Source organism: Scophthalmus maximus, chromosome 15, assembly GCF_022379125.1.
Source record: "Scophthalmus maximus strain ysfricsl-2021 chromosome 15, ASM2237912v1, whole genome shotgun sequence".
Classification (NCBI taxonomy): domain Eukaryota; kingdom Metazoa; phylum Chordata; class Actinopteri; order Pleuronectiformes; family Scophthalmidae; genus Scophthalmus; species Scophthalmus maximus.
Window position 1 is genome coordinate 15,946,171 of NC_061529.1, and position 18,820 is coordinate 15,964,990.

Sequence of the window (18,820 nt, forward strand, 5' to 3'; positions counted from 1 at the left end):
TGGCGTGGACGGACGCACGCAAACTGCCGCACATAAAATGAACCTGTGATCTGAAATTCATCACAATAACGCAACTGCTGTAAAAAAAAAAAAGAAAGAAAAAAAAAGAGTCGTTTATCACCGCGTGTTTACCCGGGGTTGTAAAAGTTTTCCTCGTGACATTATTCAGTGTGCGGTTGACTGTTGTGATTGGGAAAGATATCAAACATTTACGACTCAGTGTCCAAATGGGCACTCTTTTACAGTCGGAGATAAGGTTCCAGTGCGCTGTATGAAGACGACGGACGGCCTGAAACAGTCACTACCAGAACTGTTATTAGAACAGAAGAATTATTGTCCACACCGCACGGAGAACACACTTGTGTGGGATTACGTGGGCAGGACACACCGCTTTCGGTGGTAACAAAGTGGCAAGGACATTCACGTGGATCCAAACCACATTTCCTGTATTTGTTTAAATGCAGGAAGTGCCCCAACCACAATCACCGGAAAGAGAGTAAATCGGAGTAGGGCCCGCCCGTTGAGCTCACTCGGGCAGATGAATAGAGTCTACCTTTTTAAATATGTAATAAAAATCGGTGGACATATTCGTCCGTCTTCGTCTTCCTGTTAGTTTAAACCTGCCGTGGTCACAGTGTCATAGAGTGCGTTTTCCGTCCTCAGTGCTGTGCGGTGTTCTTCGTACACTTCCAACACTTCCAGTTCTCATTGAAATGGTGTAGAGTGTAATTTTTCAGTGCATACTGAAAACTACAAACGAAAAGTAAAGCTTTCGAAAGAGGAATCGCGGGATCCTAAACATCCCAAACGTAATCTCTGTCTGGTTCCTCCCCTCTCTGCATTCACTGCCAGCAGGTTCAATATTTAATCTGCCAGCAGACAACATCCAATTATCTTTCCAGCCCACGTAGACACAAGCGGGAGGCTGAGGAGAGAAACCCCAAACTGTGTTTTACCACAGGGACAACATCCGTCTTATCGGCGTTGAGCTGTAAAGAGTTTACGACTGTCCAAACTTCGACCGCTGCCTAGACCTAAAAGTCTACTCCCTTGTAACTCTTTTCAACACACACATTGAGCATCTGTCAAGATCTTGTCCCTTTTTTTCACCTCAGAAACATCAGTTAATTGAGACCTGTAGTTTCATTCGTCGAATTAAAGATGTTCTTTAAGTCCACTCAGCATCACTCATCCGCCCGCTCTCTCTCAGATCCAAAACACGAACCCGTCTAAAGACTTGCGGTGATTTGGCTTTTGAGCGGATAGCACCGATAGTTGCGTAACGTCCTGTCTACACCTTCATGGTGTTCCGATTCTGTCCAACTCTGTACTAAGTGTTTTATGGCCCTGTGAATGGCCCTGCTATATCAATAAACGTCACTTTCCTACTAACTAATGTTTTGGCTCATTGTCCGGCTGTCCGCCAAGCCGTCTATACATGAACAGCAGCTGGTGTTCATGTATAGACTGTGTTCTATCAGAAACATTTCCCAGCTTCAGTAAAGACACGCCTATCAGGCGCTCTCACTGGCTGCATGTGTAGTTGGATTACACCTCCCCTGTGGGCCCTTGAACGTGATGGCGCATGATTGACAGCCCCCTTCGCCCTCCTGTTATTTCGATAACGCAACTCCAAGCATGACTTGAACCACAGATCGTATCAGCCACATCGTATGAGAACGAGTATCCGTTGCGTTGTAACTGTGCCTGCTCCCCCAGGAGTCCCCACAGGCTTGTTTTAAACAACATGTCAATGACAATAAAGACACAATTACTTTTTAAATACCGTCTTTTGTCAAAGAAAAATGTCTTCCTGGTGAAGAATGAAATAGAGATTTGTCAAGTTTGAAAATTGTCTTTTCTTTTGCGACGAGAAGCAAAACGCTAAAGTGAAAGGTCTTTTACAAACGATTCGGTTGTTCCGCTGAATGGGAGAAGTGGGACACTCCGAGAGCGACGCGGAACTACTTCCAACCTAATGAAGATTTTCCAAACAAGCAACGTGTCACCAGAGAGATGAGTGTTTGTGATGTGTTGTTGTACAGTTGATCATGTAGACTACATTTCCTGTGTTTGTCTGAAGGCAGGATACACCCCAACTTCAATCACAGGAAATACCAGTTGCAACACACACACACACACACACACACACACACACAGTCCTGCGTTTTCGGGTGTTTCATTCCGTTTCTTGTCCTTAATGATTTTTACTTTAATACAGAACATAGAAACTTTTCATATGTATTTTCCCATCAGCATTATAAGCCAAGATGTCAAAAATATATATAACATATGACTATAATAAGCCAATGACTACCTAAATATAAAGGCACAGATACAAAAATAAATTCGACAAGAAGACTAGAAGAAACATGATTTTGCCTGTGCAATTTGTCCAAGCAGAAATGTGATGGAGATTTATTTCGGTCAACTGAGCAGCCTTACAGGAAGAATGCTGACAGGAGGGATTTTGCTGTACATACTTTTGTGCAATTACAGTACAGAGTCCAAAAATTGGATGTTTAAATGTGCTGCACCGACAAGAAGTGCCAATGCACACCCAGGATACCATGTTAGCTTAATGAGTTAACGCAGCGGAACATGACTCAAAATGACATATTTGTGGGATGGGACTGTAATCAGCACCATTGTTGGCCTGTCATTCCACCACTTTGGTCGCGACTGAAATTATTGGATGGATTCCCCTTATTATTAATTCTTTCGGCTTTGACTATCCCCTGATTTTCTTTTCTTTTAACGTCAACATGAAGCTTGTGGTTCAGAGTAACATGTGTCAACAGTTATTGGATTGATCACATTGGTGGTCAAGGATGAATCTTTACATGTTATGTGAACCCTGACTCATTTATTATTAATAGGCTTGATAACCCTGACCGCCCTAACTCTAACCCCTGATTGCATTACATCTGCTAATAACATATGTTTACCACACAAGACCACTGTTGGGGTTTCATATGTTTCTGTCAATTTGCAGATCTACAGCTGGAATCATTTTGTGACTAAGATTTGAGGGAACATAATAAAACTAAAACACAACACATCCATGGCCTGTGCAGCTTTCTGTAGTGGTTTTATTTCCACCATCATTTTGGATCCAAATGAATTAGTTTCATTACATTACATTGATTAAGTAATTAATGAGAAACATTGCTGTTATTATTAAAAAAATATAGTTAAAATCCCCACATGAATCTTTGGCTACGGCCACTATGAGGTTCAGTGAGCCCCCTGAACCAACACAAACTACAGCTATGGGTCAAAGCCATGAATGGTGTTTCTTATGAAAAAAAAAAATACATTGGGCCCTATCTTACACACAGAGCAAAATGGTGCCAAGCATGATTCTGACGTCTTTGCTGACAGATGTTAATTTTCCCGTCCAGCTCCCACATGAACTCAAAAAATAGCAAATGCACTTGCAGATGCTTTACGGCGCAACTCACATTCACCCATTCACACACATTCATTCAGCGCTGCTATTTACCGCGCCTTTTCTGTCACATTCGTACATTCGTACACACTGGGCTGAGCGTCTTGCCTAAGGGCACTTCCACATGCTGACTGGGGGAAGCCAGGATTGAACCGTCCACCTTCCTGTTTGTGGGCGACCCACTCAACCTCCTGATTCATAGTCGCCCATTTTAAGGGCACATTGTCAGGATAGTAATACGTGCCCAGGCTCAACACACGTATAGGCATCATTACACTCGTCGATGGTCTACTCATGCACAAAGTGAAACTGTTCCTTATGCAGAGATGCCTTCTCTCTCACTACCTGGCAAATCCGCTATGGTAGAAGCAATCTGCCAAGTTGCAAGCTCACCTGGCTTTGAAAGCGAATTGGAGGCGGCACTAGAATTGGTTTGCTTTGATTAATCAAGAGACCAAGTAAAACCATTTCAAACAGCAACCTTGCACTTCAGACACTGTGCTCAGATTGTTAAAACAGAGCCCGTTGTCTTCAGGCACTTCCTGAATCTCAAGGGTTTTCAGGCACATGCAGCTCTCGCTGATTTGCATAAAGTGCTGTCTCGCCCTCACAGTCTTCTGCTACGGGTACACCTTTACACGAAAGCATGAACGAGCAGGTTTAACCGTTACAAGTGTCAATCATAAGGATTAAATGGTACCCCTTCATTTGTCAGTCACCACTGGGATCAGAGCATGATGAATACTTCAGAGGTTAAACAAGATATATACGATGAACTGAGAGAAAAATGGTTCCAGTCACGTAGGGGATTAAACCCCCAAAGAAGAAAGGGAGGAGTCACCTTACTTTATGAAGGTGCACAACATCTACTCATATTACCACAGTTGTCTTTGTGTTTGCAACTTGATATGATAAACTGCATATTTTCTATCGAAGTATCTTGAGCACCATCATAATACTACGTCATATATCTATGTTATTCCTGGTCATTGCTGCTTTCATTCAGATAACGATGTTTGAGGCACAAATGGGTAAAACTATACATAACGGTACATATTTTCTTCTTTTGTTCTTCACTTATATGTTATTGTTGTTATCGTCGGTAGCAACAACAACAACAATAATAATAATGTCAGTGTTATTATTGGCATTATAAGAACCAGTCTGAGAGAGCTGACAACAGCAACGGTTACACAACTGTTCCTGGGGCCTGTACCCGGAAGGGAGGTTACTGGCTTACCATGTAAAGTTCGTGAGAAACGAAGGGTGGATAGGTTTGGCCCGAGGAATGTTTCCATGGTCAAATAACTTGCGATCTTAAAACTGCTCCGGTCAGTTTTTGATCGTGGTTAACTTGTTGTTTACCTGTATAAGCACCGCCCATATTACCGTATTACCACCATGGTCAGAACTGATTGCCTACTCAGCTTCCTCCATAACAAGCTTATTCTTTATTCTTGTTTACATATAGCAACGCAGAGGGGGAACCCTTTTTTTCTATAGGAGGATAATAACTTAAGCTGAATGAAGATTTGATCAAAGTCTGTGAGGGGGGAAACGTGCAATGTATTCTTCAGCCTCTGCGTTAGTTGCTTTTTAAAATTGACTTTATGGAACAATATTTATTTGAGCTATCTATTTTGGTATGAATGGATGTTAAAACAACATTTGACACGGTGAGATACTGATGGAGCCTGGTGGCCAGATCGGTCTTTGTAATCACAAAGACAACACGCAGGAGCATGGTTCATCGTAAGAGGGCCTCCAATAAAGTCTGATCCATGATATACAGTTCACTTCTCTAGAAGTGTTGCAAGGAAGTGAACGTTTCCAAATTGAGTTTTTCTCCCTACTCAAAGATCTGAGCAGCTATCAAATGACGCCTGACTTATAAAGTTTACACTCAGTTAATGATTGTGCAGTACGCTGCTTGTTGCTTTTGGTTTTGAGTTTTTGATGCCTGATGAACACATTGTTATCATTGATCACATAATCATTGATAACTGTTTTTGAAATAAGAAATAAAAAATGCGGCCTTTTATTAATGACAAAACAAAGTTTATGACCACAGTTATAAAAAAACCTAGTGGCTGGCAACTTCCGGGGTAAACAACCAGACAGCAGCCGGCTTTGTGTCTCGGCTAATCATTGACAACCAATAAATGTGCTTATAAAAGACACATAGACAAAACCGGATCAGGCTTGTTTCGGGGCCACAAATGTTGCTTCTCTCCATCTCTTTGCCCCGATCGGTCCGACAGAAGCCACGAGAGGTGCGAGATTCCACCTGAAGAGTGCTCAAAGATAATGTGCGTATCTCGCTCAGTATCTACTCCAACCTAGGTAGCCCGAGGCATTTACAGGCATTATATAAGCGCGGGAGCCTGTCCTCTCTCGAACAGTTGATCCACCTGTCTTCCTACAGTAAAGCACTTTCTCTCCTTTGCCAGTGAGGTAAGATCTTCTACTCTGATTTCACAATGTAGCAACGTGCTGCACATGAGCTTGTTAGAATGTAGTGCAGTGCTTTCCACTGCAGCAGACAAGGCAGCTGATGCAAACATAGATTTTGGTTTACAGGTTAAAGGCTGATGTTGTGTGTGTGTGTGTGTGTGGCAAAAAGTTATAAGAATAAATGTTTTCTATGTCATGCTGAATGGTGACCTCCTAAATATAATATTACTATTTCCATTAGTAATGCTATGAGTGATATTTTTGTTGGAGGAATATACTGTGTTTTCTATTTGACTGCAGTGGTTGTAGGATTTCTATAGTTTCCGGCATAAAATAGATGAATATGGAGAAACCAAATGATGCAGATGCTTCCTTACAGTGCACTGAATGATATGATGTCATGTGATGATCACCAGGGCTGGTTGACCAATAGCTGAAGAAAATCCCTCACTCTCATATTTGCAACAACGTGAAATAAAAGTCAGATTTTGTTTCTTTGCATCTCAAAGTGTTATAATAGAAGGTGGTATATATACCAAAGATGTCAACCCATCTCTCGACTAAGACACTCTGTTGGTTCTTCCGTTAATTGCTCAATTGCGTGTCTCTCAGATTTGCAAGCAAAATGTTTGCAAAATGTCCAAATAGTGCCGGATCTTCTCTCCCCCATCAGAGCCCAAACGCTGCAGCAATGCCTCCGCCCGGTGTGTGTCTGAACATCATGGAGGCCCGTCACAAGCAAGACGGCTACGGGAGCCCCTCCAACCCCGCGAGTTTCTTCAACCAGAACTACCAGCAGCTGAAGCAGCACTGTCTCCTCAACAGAGTGAGGTACACCGACGAGATCTTCCCCCCCAACTCGAACACCATCGGCAAGGAGTTGCTGGGACCCGCTGAGCTGGCCCGCGTGGTGTGGTGCAGACCGGCCGTGAGTCGCTTTGACGGAGTGCAAGTGCAGGGGAGCTCTCACACATCACACTGAATGTTATTGTCTGATCAAGTGATTCAGCGAAGATTTAGATCTACAGCCTTGCACTGATTCGGTATCGACCACTTTCAACTCTAAAGTTCAAACTCAACCTGACAGGATTGTTTTTTTATTTCTCAAAGTGTGTGAATGTTTTAGCTCTCAATGTCAAAATACAGGTTGGTTAGGTGTCTCTTCAAGTGCGTCACAGCACAAGATCAGTCAAATTTGAAAAAAAAAGTGTTTTAAGGTGATACTTAAAATAATACACATTTATATATATATATATATATATATATATATATATATATATATATATATATATATATATATATTTCTTTTTGTTCCAACATGCTCTTACATATGTTTAGGGACTGTACAAATACTGCACTGGGTACTACCTTGTGTATCACTTAGAAAAAACAATGCCTTTATCATTTTTACATTATTAAACCAATAACTCAAACAGGCAACACATAACGAATTGAACACAAGCAAATTCTATTTAGCGCTCCCTAGTGTTTGGAAGGGAGGGAGAGAGGGGTGTGTGTCATGAGCTCTTATATTAATATACTCATACTTATTTAAAGCAGTTTAGCTTACTGTGGCAGAACAAACGATAATGTATCGTCTGGTCAGATCGCCTGTGAAAAATATGAGCATTATGCTTGATTCAATTGAACTTGGTGGCAGTTGAAGGATAGTGACACAAAGAAAACCAAAAAGTCAAGTGTCAAGTGCTTTTTTTTTTCTTCTCCTTTCTTTTCAGGAAATGTCTCCAAAACCATCCTTCATAGTTGACGGGATCTCCAGATTTGACTTTGCTCAAGGACAACTTGGTAGGGAAATGTCATCCTTCGTAATGTTTTACTGGTCTGATGACACGTCTTTCTCGCACTACCATGAACGTGTTTTTCTTACGCAGGAAACTGCTGGTTCCTCGCGTCTATCGGAGCTCTGACTTTCCAGCAACAAGTCTTGAGGCAAGTTGTCCCACTTGAGCAAACATTCGATGAACACTACTGCGGGCTGTTCCACTTCAGGGTAAATACACACCTACACTGTCATCAAAAATATCACTGAAATTCGGTGAATAACTGTAGATATGGCAAAAACAATCACTGACGATATTACACGTGTAGTGTACTTTGGCTTCAACGGTCATTTGGCAGTGAATGGATTTTATCTTTGACATTCACATCCTCTTCTCCTTTAACCATTCAGTTCTGGAGGTTTGGGAAATGGGTGGATGTGGTCATCGACGACAAGCTCCCCACAATAGGCGGCAGACTAATCTTCGTCCACTCCAAAGACCAAAATGAGTTCTGGCCTGCTTTGCTGGAGAAAGCCTATGCCAAGTATGAACTGAGAGAGGGCGTTCTTTGTCAGACATGAATACATTGGTTTTTTGAGGTATTCAAAGTAATATCACATCTGTGTCAGGGTGTGCGGTTCCTATTCCGACATGAGAAGTGGAACTCCCGCCGAGGCTATGATGGACTTCACAGGTGGTGTCCACTTGGGCATCAACCTGGCTGATCCTCCTCCAGACCTGTGGGAGCTGATGTTCAGAGCTGGCAATTCTGTCACCCTGATGGGCTGTGGGACACCTCAGGGGGTAAAGTACTAATACGCCACACAGCGCCAAACACACTGCCAATCTTATTTTCCAAGTGCATAGACACAATTTATGCTGAACAATAAAGTCAACTTCAATTTAGGCATATTTCTCAGGCATACTGCTGTTCATGTCTTCGATGCGGTGCACCCAGAACCTGGTCTCTTGAAATGTGGAGGAATAATGATGATGGGTTCTTACACTTCTGCACAAATTATTATTTATTGAACTTGGGTTTGCCAAAATGAGTAGGCTCTTGAAAAAAAGTTGTTTTGTCAAAAATTCTTCCCCCTAATGAAACATGGACTGAACTGTGACCCAACCACACTCGATCTGTTTCATCAGAATGACCTCATTCAAGGTTTCGCCTTGAGAAAGACACTTTTCTGCTTCCTAGTGTGATGAGAAGATTGATATTGGCACTGTCATAGTTGTCCATTAAATATCAAGCTAATGCTCCCTTCACTTTGAGATTGCTTTTAGCAATGAAAAGTGCCCTATAAATGAAATTTTTTATTATTCAAATACACCACTTGGTGCTCAAGTGGTTTAAGTCGTGAGGACACTTCTGCTCAGCAATGGCACTTTACTTTAATGGATGTATAGAAGCCACAGAGGCGAACAATTTACTTTTCAAGCAGCCAGGTGACATAATGCAGGAAATGCAAAGACAGAAGGGAGTTTGCTGGAAGTATATCAACATTTCCATGGCCTTCACCCTTTCTGAAAATTTCAAGAAACACGCAAGAACTCGTAAAAAACTCAGGGCTTTCTGAAAACTCGAGTTCGTGGTATGGTATTAACAAACAAGCGGTAACATGCCAATGAGTGAGCGGAGGGTATAGCACATAGCACGCCAGCCTTGATCCAAAGAGTGATATTCAATGCATATTCATGCGGACATCAGATAAACCAGATTGACAGATCCCATTATTGCAGACGTGTTATCGCAGGACTTTACACTCAAACTATTTGACGTGGGTCCGTTGCCCGGTGAAAGACCTCGCCCTACTATGTTCAAGAATGTCTCCTGGGGAAAAAAACCTGATCAATAAAGAGGGCATTAACAGCTCTGCCATTGTGGTAGGAAGTCGGAGCATTTCATTTTCAGTAATCAGCTCCTGTGTATCATCTATATCTATTGTAAAAATTCAATAAATACATTTTTTAAAAAATCAAAAAAAGGATCAGTACAAACTCAGTCAATGTGTCTGTCTGGTAACACACATTTGTTAGCTGTCATCTAAGAGCCTGAACATACTGGCATATTAGCTTGCTAGTGGTAGTTCTACCGGCTGAGTATGTACAAATATATGTTTTTGTATCGGTCAGCTTTCACTGATAAATGTTTTTGGCTTGTAGGAGACGTCTGCCAACACTGTATTGTCGAATGGGTTGGTCCAAGGCCATGCTTACACCATCACAGGTGTCAAACAGGTAAATAACAACTTGTTGCACTTGCAACTTGAAGTAAATGAACATCACACTGATCATAAAAGTTATGTGTTTAAGTGCCCCCTTAGCATTCATGAAATAATTCTTTTGCACTTATAAATGTGTTCCACATAACGTGGTGATCGATGGCCAGACGACAAGCCGAGGGAAACTCGTACACCTGGTTCGTTTCTGGAACCCCTGGGGCAAAGGAGAGTGGAAGGGAGACTGGAGCGATAAGTACGAGCAACTCAGCGACTTGGTGACTGTCAAGAAAGTCTACAACTTGGATTTTTTTTTTGTTGCTTAAATATTGAGATTATGTTGCAATGACCAAATAAGTGACACGCATACTAAACACATTCCTGGAGGTGAAACACAAAAGGACAGAGCTCGTTTGTACTCAGAGAAGCCCGTCTCTGGTTATTATGAACTGGTTTTGCCAGTTGTGGGTAAATTAAAACACAGACTTTTCCTTTACAGAACACACCATTTGCATTTTGTCACACTTCTTGAGGAGAAAGTTGCGGGGCGCCGCTGGCTGGAAACCTCAGGGACATTAAGGTTGAAAACAACTGATGATAAGATGTTGTCTCTTCTCGTATTCAAACGATAAATTGTCTCCCAAGGTCGTCACTCTGGAAGACCGTGAGTGCTCAGGACCGCGAGATGTGTCATTCAATAAGCGACGACGGAGAGTTTTGGTAAGCAGATTGAATCACAATGTTGGAAAAACAGCTTTTAATTTCTTTGGGGGTATTTTGCCATATTTTGTTGTCTACCTCCTCCCCGATGCCGTCGACTCTTGCTGCTGCTGAGAATTAGGGTTGAATTAGAGTGAATTTCCCCCGTTTGGGATTAATAATCTTATTTTATCTTATTGTTTTGGTTTGACAGGATGACCATGGCAGACTTCTGTAAGTTCTTCAATGAGCTCAGCATCTGCTGCTTGACTCCAGATTTCCTTGATGGAAACTCCTCCAGCCACTGGGAGGCCTCCATGTATGAAGGCAGATGGGTGGCAGGGACCACTGCCGGAGGATGCCTGAACAACAGAGGTACTCCTGATAAATCTGGACCAAAGAGGACATGTCATGAAAGACATGGAATAGAATATTTCAAATGTTAATATTACTCATAGCACGCCATCAATCGTTCTTCCTTAAACATAATTACAGATTTCTGCTTTGCTGTAGCCTGTTAATACTGTATCAATATAACGTGGTCAAATCAGCATGTTGCGCAAAAAATAGTTTTTGCAGCTTTGACATTCCATGACGGTATACGTAACATTGCGCTACAAATTTTATAAAATAGTTTTCATAAAGTAGACATCAGCTGGTCGCAGGCAACGTAACGAGTTCACCCTTCCAGCATGAGGGAGTTAAAAGACAAAAATGTCACCGCTCTTTCTTATTGCTTAAAGGAAAAAAACAACACAAACAGTGTGACGTGGTTAAGCTGAGATAAGACAAGCTGAAACTTCACTTTGTCATGATTTCATACAGGGCTTTACCTTGCACCCTAAACCAGTGTTTATGCACTTTATCATGCACTGAAAGCAAGACGGTTCAACTACTCGACTTTGCCTGTGTCATAGTAAGAAGACATTTCACAATCTTGTGTAGATAATGGATTAAGTAATAGATAAACCGGCATGTTGGGGACAGACTTTCCTTGCTTTCAATTTCATATTTACAGACAAACTTATTTTTGATTTTCTCTCAAATGATGAACCTTGTTTCTCTCTGCAGACAGTTTCTGGACTAATCCACAGTATCGGATCAAGGTTGACCAGATTGATTCTGAAAAAAACACTCTGGTGTCTCTCATGCAAAAACCGGACAAGTGGAATCGACACCTCATCCAGAATCACCACATTGGATTCTCCGTCTACGAAGTACACTCGTTGCTCTTTTTCATTTTCCCTCAGTGTGTGGCCCTTTTGTAGATATAATAGCGGACAGTAGATATGGAAAGTAGCTGCAGTTGTTAGATTAAGTAAAAACCGCCATGTTGAACAGGGTTCACTTAAGATTTGACCTGTGAAGCTTAGTCAAAAATTTAATTTAATTTAATTAGTATTGCACAAAATCGGAACATACGGCACTTTTACAATATTAAGGTCAATATTAAAACCCAACAATTTTAAGAATATAATATTTATAGAAGATTAAAAATAAGTAAATGAGCTTATAACAAGCATAACAAAAAATAATAAGCTTTTAACATTCAACCAGTGACAGATCCACAAACATATTCTAAGAAACTAAATACAGTAGATGGATGTCCAAAGTCTGTGTAGGTGAAACAACAGCTGGATGGCAAGGCAGGTTTACGTGTTGGTTACTCTGCTGTGTGACTATGTGTATGTATTAAGGATATCATTATTCTATTTGACAATCATTAATTCATTTGTTCACTTTTATCCCCAACATGAACTCACTGTACGCTGATTTCCCTCAAGGTGGCCGAACAAGTAAGAGACAATTTTATTTCAGTCCCTGTTGACAGCACCGTCTCCGTCCACGCTGTGCGGCTCGTTTGTTACCTCAGGAGAACCGACATATCTGTTCATCATTACAGTACAAGGCACAGAGGGGGAAGTTCCCGGCCTCCTTCTTCAACACCCGCGCGGCCGTTGCCCAAACGAAAAAGCACTGGCTCTCGCGCGAGGTGATGGAGTTGCTCACGCTGAAGCCTGGGGAATACCTGATCGTGCCGTCCACCTTCAGTCCCAATGAGACATCCTCCTTCGTCCTGACCATCCACTCCAAAGCAGAGACCCACGGCTAGTAGGAGCCCATTCTCAACACACTGAGACACAGATCTGCATGTCACTGATCACTGGTGTTTATCTCAACAAAGGAATGGAACACGCTAATCCCATGTCAAATGTGTCTGGTCCCATGTCAAATGTGTCTGGTCTTTCCCTCACAGCGAGAATTCTATTGACCAGAAGCACCAGCCATTTGAAAGGGTGCGCAACATCAGAGTTTTGTTTGTTTTCATTATTATTTTTACATTGTGTTTAGATGTAGCCCATTTCATTGCCAGTATCATGTGAAATACATTTTGCCAGTTGTATTTCCTTCAGGCTGAAATGACAGAATGACTGTCTTTCTTACTTTTGTTTTCACTTGTTATTCTCAGCTCAAGGACGGAAATGCAACTGACGATGAAGATAAGAAAACCCTTTTCAGTCAGCACTCAGACAAGGTAATCTCTCACTCATTAAACTCACTGAGTTTAATAATGATAGGAGCCTTTTATCAGAATATATCCATAATTTGCGGCATCTCCCAGTTTACCTATAGATTTAAAGGTGACATATTATGCTCATATCCAGCTTCATACTTTCCCTTTTGGAAAAGGTTTACACGTTCTTATGTTCATAAAAAGGCGTCAGTGTTCTCATACTGCCCATTCCTGTCTCAAACGCCTGGATTTCATTTAGCCCCTCCCTCCCGATAAACCCCAGTCTGCTCTGATTGGCCAGCTGGCCGGGTCTTTTGTGATTGGTCAACCGATTTTGAAAATGTGTAAGAAATGTCTCGCCCCTTCATAAGAAAAGTGGAGATTCTTGGAGTTTGCAGGCGGGGTTACCCCCAAAAGAGTCCAACTGTGGCATCACAGTGGGAGAGAAATCTGAACCAGTGGTTCAGAGCCAGGCCGTAGGGTTTAGCCAGCTCACAAGAAAACAACAGGGTGGTCTTTTCTCACAGATTGTTCCACAGATACGCAAATTTATGTGCCCAAACACTTTTGCATAATATGTCACATTTAAAGTTGTAGGTAGTTTAAAGTATTTACCAATATTAAGCACTATGTAAGATTGGAAAGAGGTCACTCACAGTAACAAAACCACAGAGGATTATCACCCTCGTCTGTATTTCCCCTCAGCCCTACTGTGTGCGTCTTAGCAGACTTTCAGCACATTGTTTTTTTTCCTGCCAATTGTCTGTGTTTCCGATATAAGGGCTCATATGTTCAATCAGGAGAGATTTCAATTCGCAGAAGAATATACATTAATTGACAGGCATAATTCAATTCAATTCAATTTTGTTTGTACGGCGCCATATCACAACATACATTGTCTCAAGGCACTTTACATAGTGAGGTCAATATTACAGTATCACAGGGAAAACCCAACAAATCCCACAATGAGCAAAGCACTTGGTGGCGGTGGAGAGAAAAAACTTCCTTTTAACAGGAAGAAATCTCTGACAGAAACGGACTCGGTTGTGGGCGGTCATCTGTCTCGACCGGTTGGCGTGAGGAGAGAGAGGAGGAAGAGAGGAGAGGTGGGCAGAAAGAGGGTGGGAGGAGAGACAGTAGGAGAGGAGAGAGAGAGAGGACAGTTGTACAACCGCCGCTTTAATCTCTACCAGACTGACACTTATAATTAAAAAATACAATTATGTTGTTGTTATTATTAGTGATGATATTATTAACAATAATAATAATAATAATGATAATAACAATAATAATGGCGGGTTTGGGTCCTGCAGCTCTGGGGTCAGAGATACACTAGGAGAGATAGAAAACACAAACGGGGTTAGTGACATGTACTGTAAACATATCGGGGGATATAACAGTTGCTTTAATTTCTACCAGACTGATACTTCTTATTAGTGCAGGGATGGGCAGCTTTGGTGAAAGGGAGGGCCACACCAATTTTCACCTCACTAGCAGAGGGCCAGATATATCAGCATGCACTTCCAGCATTATAACCGTGTCACTTAATTGGCCTACTATAGCTAACTAATTTAATAAATAGACCGAAATATATACTGGCAATCAAAGTTTATTACACCAATTTTCAAAAATTGCAGAGGATATGGCTCTCTCAAGAACACATGACCCAGACAAGGCTCCCTAGTGGGCCAACATTTTCAACATTTCTATTTTCATGAGAAAAACCAACATTTCAACATGGTTAAGCTGTGAACTTAACACAGAAACAAACATCCACATTCGTGAGTCATAAATTATTTCAGTGCAATGTGGTCTCAAACAATTATGCTACAAAAACCAAAACATATCTCTTTGTTCTGTCTTAATGAGACACTTGTGGCCTCTCCTGCTGGCGCACAATAGACTGAATGTCAATCTCAATATTAGTGCATCCAGTCTGCATGAGCTGAAAGAGTCTCTTTCTCTTGATTCGATGTGCTTCATCATGGAGAAGTTGCTCCCGCAGATGTAAGTGCTCCCAAACATGCTGGCCGTTGGAGATTCCCCTCTCGTTGCGGTTTGCTTGAAAAAGCGGGTCTGCCTGTAGTTCGCACAGTTCAGACATTGTCGGGGAGCGCCCTCTAGCGGCTGACAGGATGAATTACAGCTGGGGTCTGGTTGCCATTTAATGGCAAATGCGTCATGTGCAGCTTGTTGTGGCGTTCTGTTGGTGTTGTCTCATGCGTACTCAGTTTTTGGGGGAAGTTTTTTTTTTTTTTTTTTAAATCTATCTCATTATGTTCTCCTTTAATTTCTAGTTTGAAGAAGTGGATGCTGAGCAGCTCCAAAATCTTCTAAATGAAAAAATTCTGAAAGGTTTGGAATAACAAGCTACAGCACAAGAGGTCATTACAAAAAATGAATACATTATAGTAACTGTCGTTTTCTGTCTAATTTAGGAGATTTGAAATCGGGAGGCTTCAGCATCGATGCCTGTCGCAGCATGGTTGCTCTGATGGATGTATCCTCCTGTGATGCATGTGACATTTGTGATGATTAAGTATAACACAAACAATTTTTAATAATGTATTCACACTTGCTTTCATTTTCCTCTGTTAAAGCTACTTAAATGCTAGAAAAGAAAATGAACACAGTCGTTGTTTCCTTAATGTTGAGTTGAAAAGACGTCGATCACCGGCAAACTCAACAGTGAGGAATTTGTCCGTCTGTGGAAGAAGGTGGTTACGTTCAAGGTAAACGCATTCATCCAAGTCCAGGTTAAAGACTTTGTACACATTTGTATTTTTCTAAATGATATTTACATACACTTTATGTATAGCAGCCTTGATTCTACCATTAAGGTGCATCTAAATATATGGCTGATAATTTTCCTGATCATTGTTGGTGTTTTCTTCTCCGTCCAGGAGGTTTTCTTCCGCACCGATGTTTCTCGAACGGGAACACTGTCACTGAGGGAACTGAGGAATGCCTTTCTAACTTCAGGTAAACCAGATAAGGATTCATTCATTCCCTTTTTCATCATTCTTATCGTGGTTATGCCACTGTCTAGGGAAGTAGGAGCACAACATGAGGATAAAAAGGCTGTCCCCTTCCCAGTCCCCAAACCACAATCAGAAGCACTGAGATTCAACGACAGCAAACAATTTATTTGTTGGGGAACCAATAAGAGAGCTTCAAACAAAATATTGTATCTACTCAAAAAGGAAACGTACTAACCCTAAGTGTAAACAAACCAATGACAAGACCGATACTAAACCTAATTCCCTAACGAACAACAAGAGGTGAAAACAGTGCAAAAGAAAAATGGCATTTCACCCCTGCGTCTCAACATTATATACAAAGTGAATAATCTACCTACACAATAAAACACTGACAGTAGATCAGTGAGGCACACAAAAAATCGGGACAATTTCGAGACTGAGAACAGCTCCTCAGGCCAAGCCCATGATTCTAGGCATTGGGAGGAGACCGAGGTGCAGTCAAAGATCCTCACCTGCAGACGGAACATCCACTCGCACAAAAACAGACAAACTAAAAAAAAAGAAACAAAGAGGCCTGGTCTGTAGCAATTCCAAAATAATTGAATATGCAGCAGCTTACCTAAGAATTATGTGTGAAGTGTTGCATTGATATTTAATTTAATATATTAATATATTCATCATAACTGTTTGCCAACAAATCCAATTTTAACTAAACTTTGAGTCCTATTCATATTTGTCAGGAGTAAGTGTCAGCGATGACATGCTGAATTTAATCGCCCTGCGCTACGGTGCCTCCTCTGGCCACATAACACTGGAGAGCTTCATCAGTCTCATCCTCCGTTTGGACTGCATGTACAGTAAGTCAGGTCCTGTGGGACAAACAATAACAACAGATAACACCATATAAGAAGTAACTGCACAAGTAACTTGTTTCGTACACTATTAGATACAGTTGTCTTTTGTCTTACAATTGTGCATGTTTCTCAATAGAAATCTTCAAACAGCTGTCTGATGGAAAAGCCATGAACCTCAGAGAGTCGGAGGTAACACAACGAATTCTTTGTATTAATGTTTTCATGGTTAGAACTTTTGATAAACCTGTGGCTTTGAGAAAAAAAAACTGTCTTCGATGGATTGATGAAGCGAAACATTGTGTTTTTTTAAGTTATCTTTCACTGCACTAATAAAAGCTCTTTCATTTTCCAGTGGATTTATGTTTCGATGTACACCTAGGCCAACAGAGAAGACGGCCTAAACATTTCAAGTGGAAATACAGTGCTTTATCTAATTCATGATAGATTATGCAATGGAATCTTATTACTTGATCATGTCTTCATGTGAATTACTGCATTTCTTGCTTTAGTTGGATCTTGATTGTCATGTTCTGCGAGGACATTTCTTTCTTGCGGACCTTGTTTGAGACTCTGGATGAATTTTGTGAACTCGTCATAGATCTTTGTTTCTTTGTGGACTTTGTATAGGATTTCTGTGATTTTTGCCCCAATTTGTTTTCTGTGATTATTGCTCCAGTTTGTATCTGTTTCCTGTTAGTTTAATCCTGTTTCCAGGCTCTCTACGTTTTAATTTGTTACTTGGTGCCTGCTTTTCAGTTGGGTTGGTTTTTGAGTTTTGCATCGGTTGGCTGTTCTGTTGCCATTCTTTTGTTTGGATTAAGAGTCAACATGAGTCCATTAGTGCAAAAACTATTTGGATCATTTTTTAAATGTTCTCTGAATAAAAGAGATTATTTTTTGGCAAAAACTTATCTGAGAATGGTCACTTCTTTTGTATATCATCCTTCTCTTTTCTCAGCATGTTTCCTCAAAATTCCCATTACTTTTGATTCATTTTTGCAAATTGTTAATTCATTGACATTGCCTATTTATTACGTCAGTCAAAATGCTGAACCTCTTTGGAAGGGCATCCCAAAGTCTAAACAATTACTAGTGTTTGGTTTGACTGTGATCGGTGTAACGGGTCAGAAGGGGACCGTAGTGCAGCACACTTAGGCAGGCAGACAGTTGGTAATGACTTTTATTAACGGACAGTTCAAGAAAAAGAAAAAAGTGGAACAGACGAGTATATATACCGGACTGATGAGTGCTCTGCTCCAGCTGCGGTGAACAGGTGAGTGGAGTTGAGCTGATGAGGAGGGCGTGGCCGGCAGGAGGGGGGGTGCACTGAGAGGGGAGATCATGACAATAGGTAAAATAATTACATTTGATAACATTGCATTGGCCACTCGTTAACTTGGAGAATTGTGAGGTTTGTCTTTCAGATGTTGCAAACAGAACAATAAGACCGAATATTGATTCAAATTCGTTCGCAATGTCTGCCTAGTTGGGATAAATATTGTAAAATTCACGTCTGCATGGAGACTTTTTGTCAAATTTGCTTAGGAAGTTTCCTAAATCTTGAAATGACCCGAAAGTATTTAATCGGCAGCCATGATAAGAGCTAGACTGAAGTATCCAGACTAATACTCAATGCGTATTAGTCTGGGACCTCCTGGTTCATTTTCGATTTCGAAGAGGCCTTGCCAACGGACGCAGAGCAAAATGCTTCCGGCCGCATTGGACAGCAACGAATCATGTGACGTCTGTCCAGCTTTTTCGACTAGAGCAGAGAGATGTCTGCGATGATGATTCCACAATGTCTGTGAACTAGTATTGCCGTTTTTGTGGGAGAAATTTGAAAATATCAGGTACTTTTAGTCA

General features: G+C 41.2%; 1 protein-coding gene across 1 annotated transcript; it reads left to right on the plus strand.

Annotated features, from left to right (window-relative positions):
- The first annotated feature begins 5,638 nt into the window (after positions 1-5,638).
- LOC118285907 (calpain-1 catalytic subunit) lies at positions 5,639-17,868 on the plus strand. The gene is made up of 22 exons (XM_035609859.2): positions 5,639-5,905; positions 6,579-6,833; positions 7,642-7,711; positions 7,798-7,916; positions 8,097-8,230; positions 8,316-8,490; positions 9,853-9,927; positions 10,079-10,164; positions 10,554-10,628; positions 10,822-10,982; positions 11,679-11,824; positions 12,392-12,403; positions 12,511-12,719; positions 12,865-12,904; positions 13,078-13,143; positions 15,420-15,477; positions 15,561-15,622; positions 15,786-15,854; positions 16,026-16,104; positions 16,844-16,960; positions 17,094-17,146; positions 17,310-17,868. Exons 2-22 carry the CDS (start codon positions 6,597-6,599, stop codon positions 17,334-17,336), a joined length of 2,070 nt encoding a protein of 689 aa, XP_035465752.1. The 5' UTR covers positions 5,639-5,905; positions 6,579-6,596; the 3' UTR covers positions 17,337-17,868.
- The last annotated feature ends 952 nt before the right edge of the window (positions 17,869-18,820 follow it).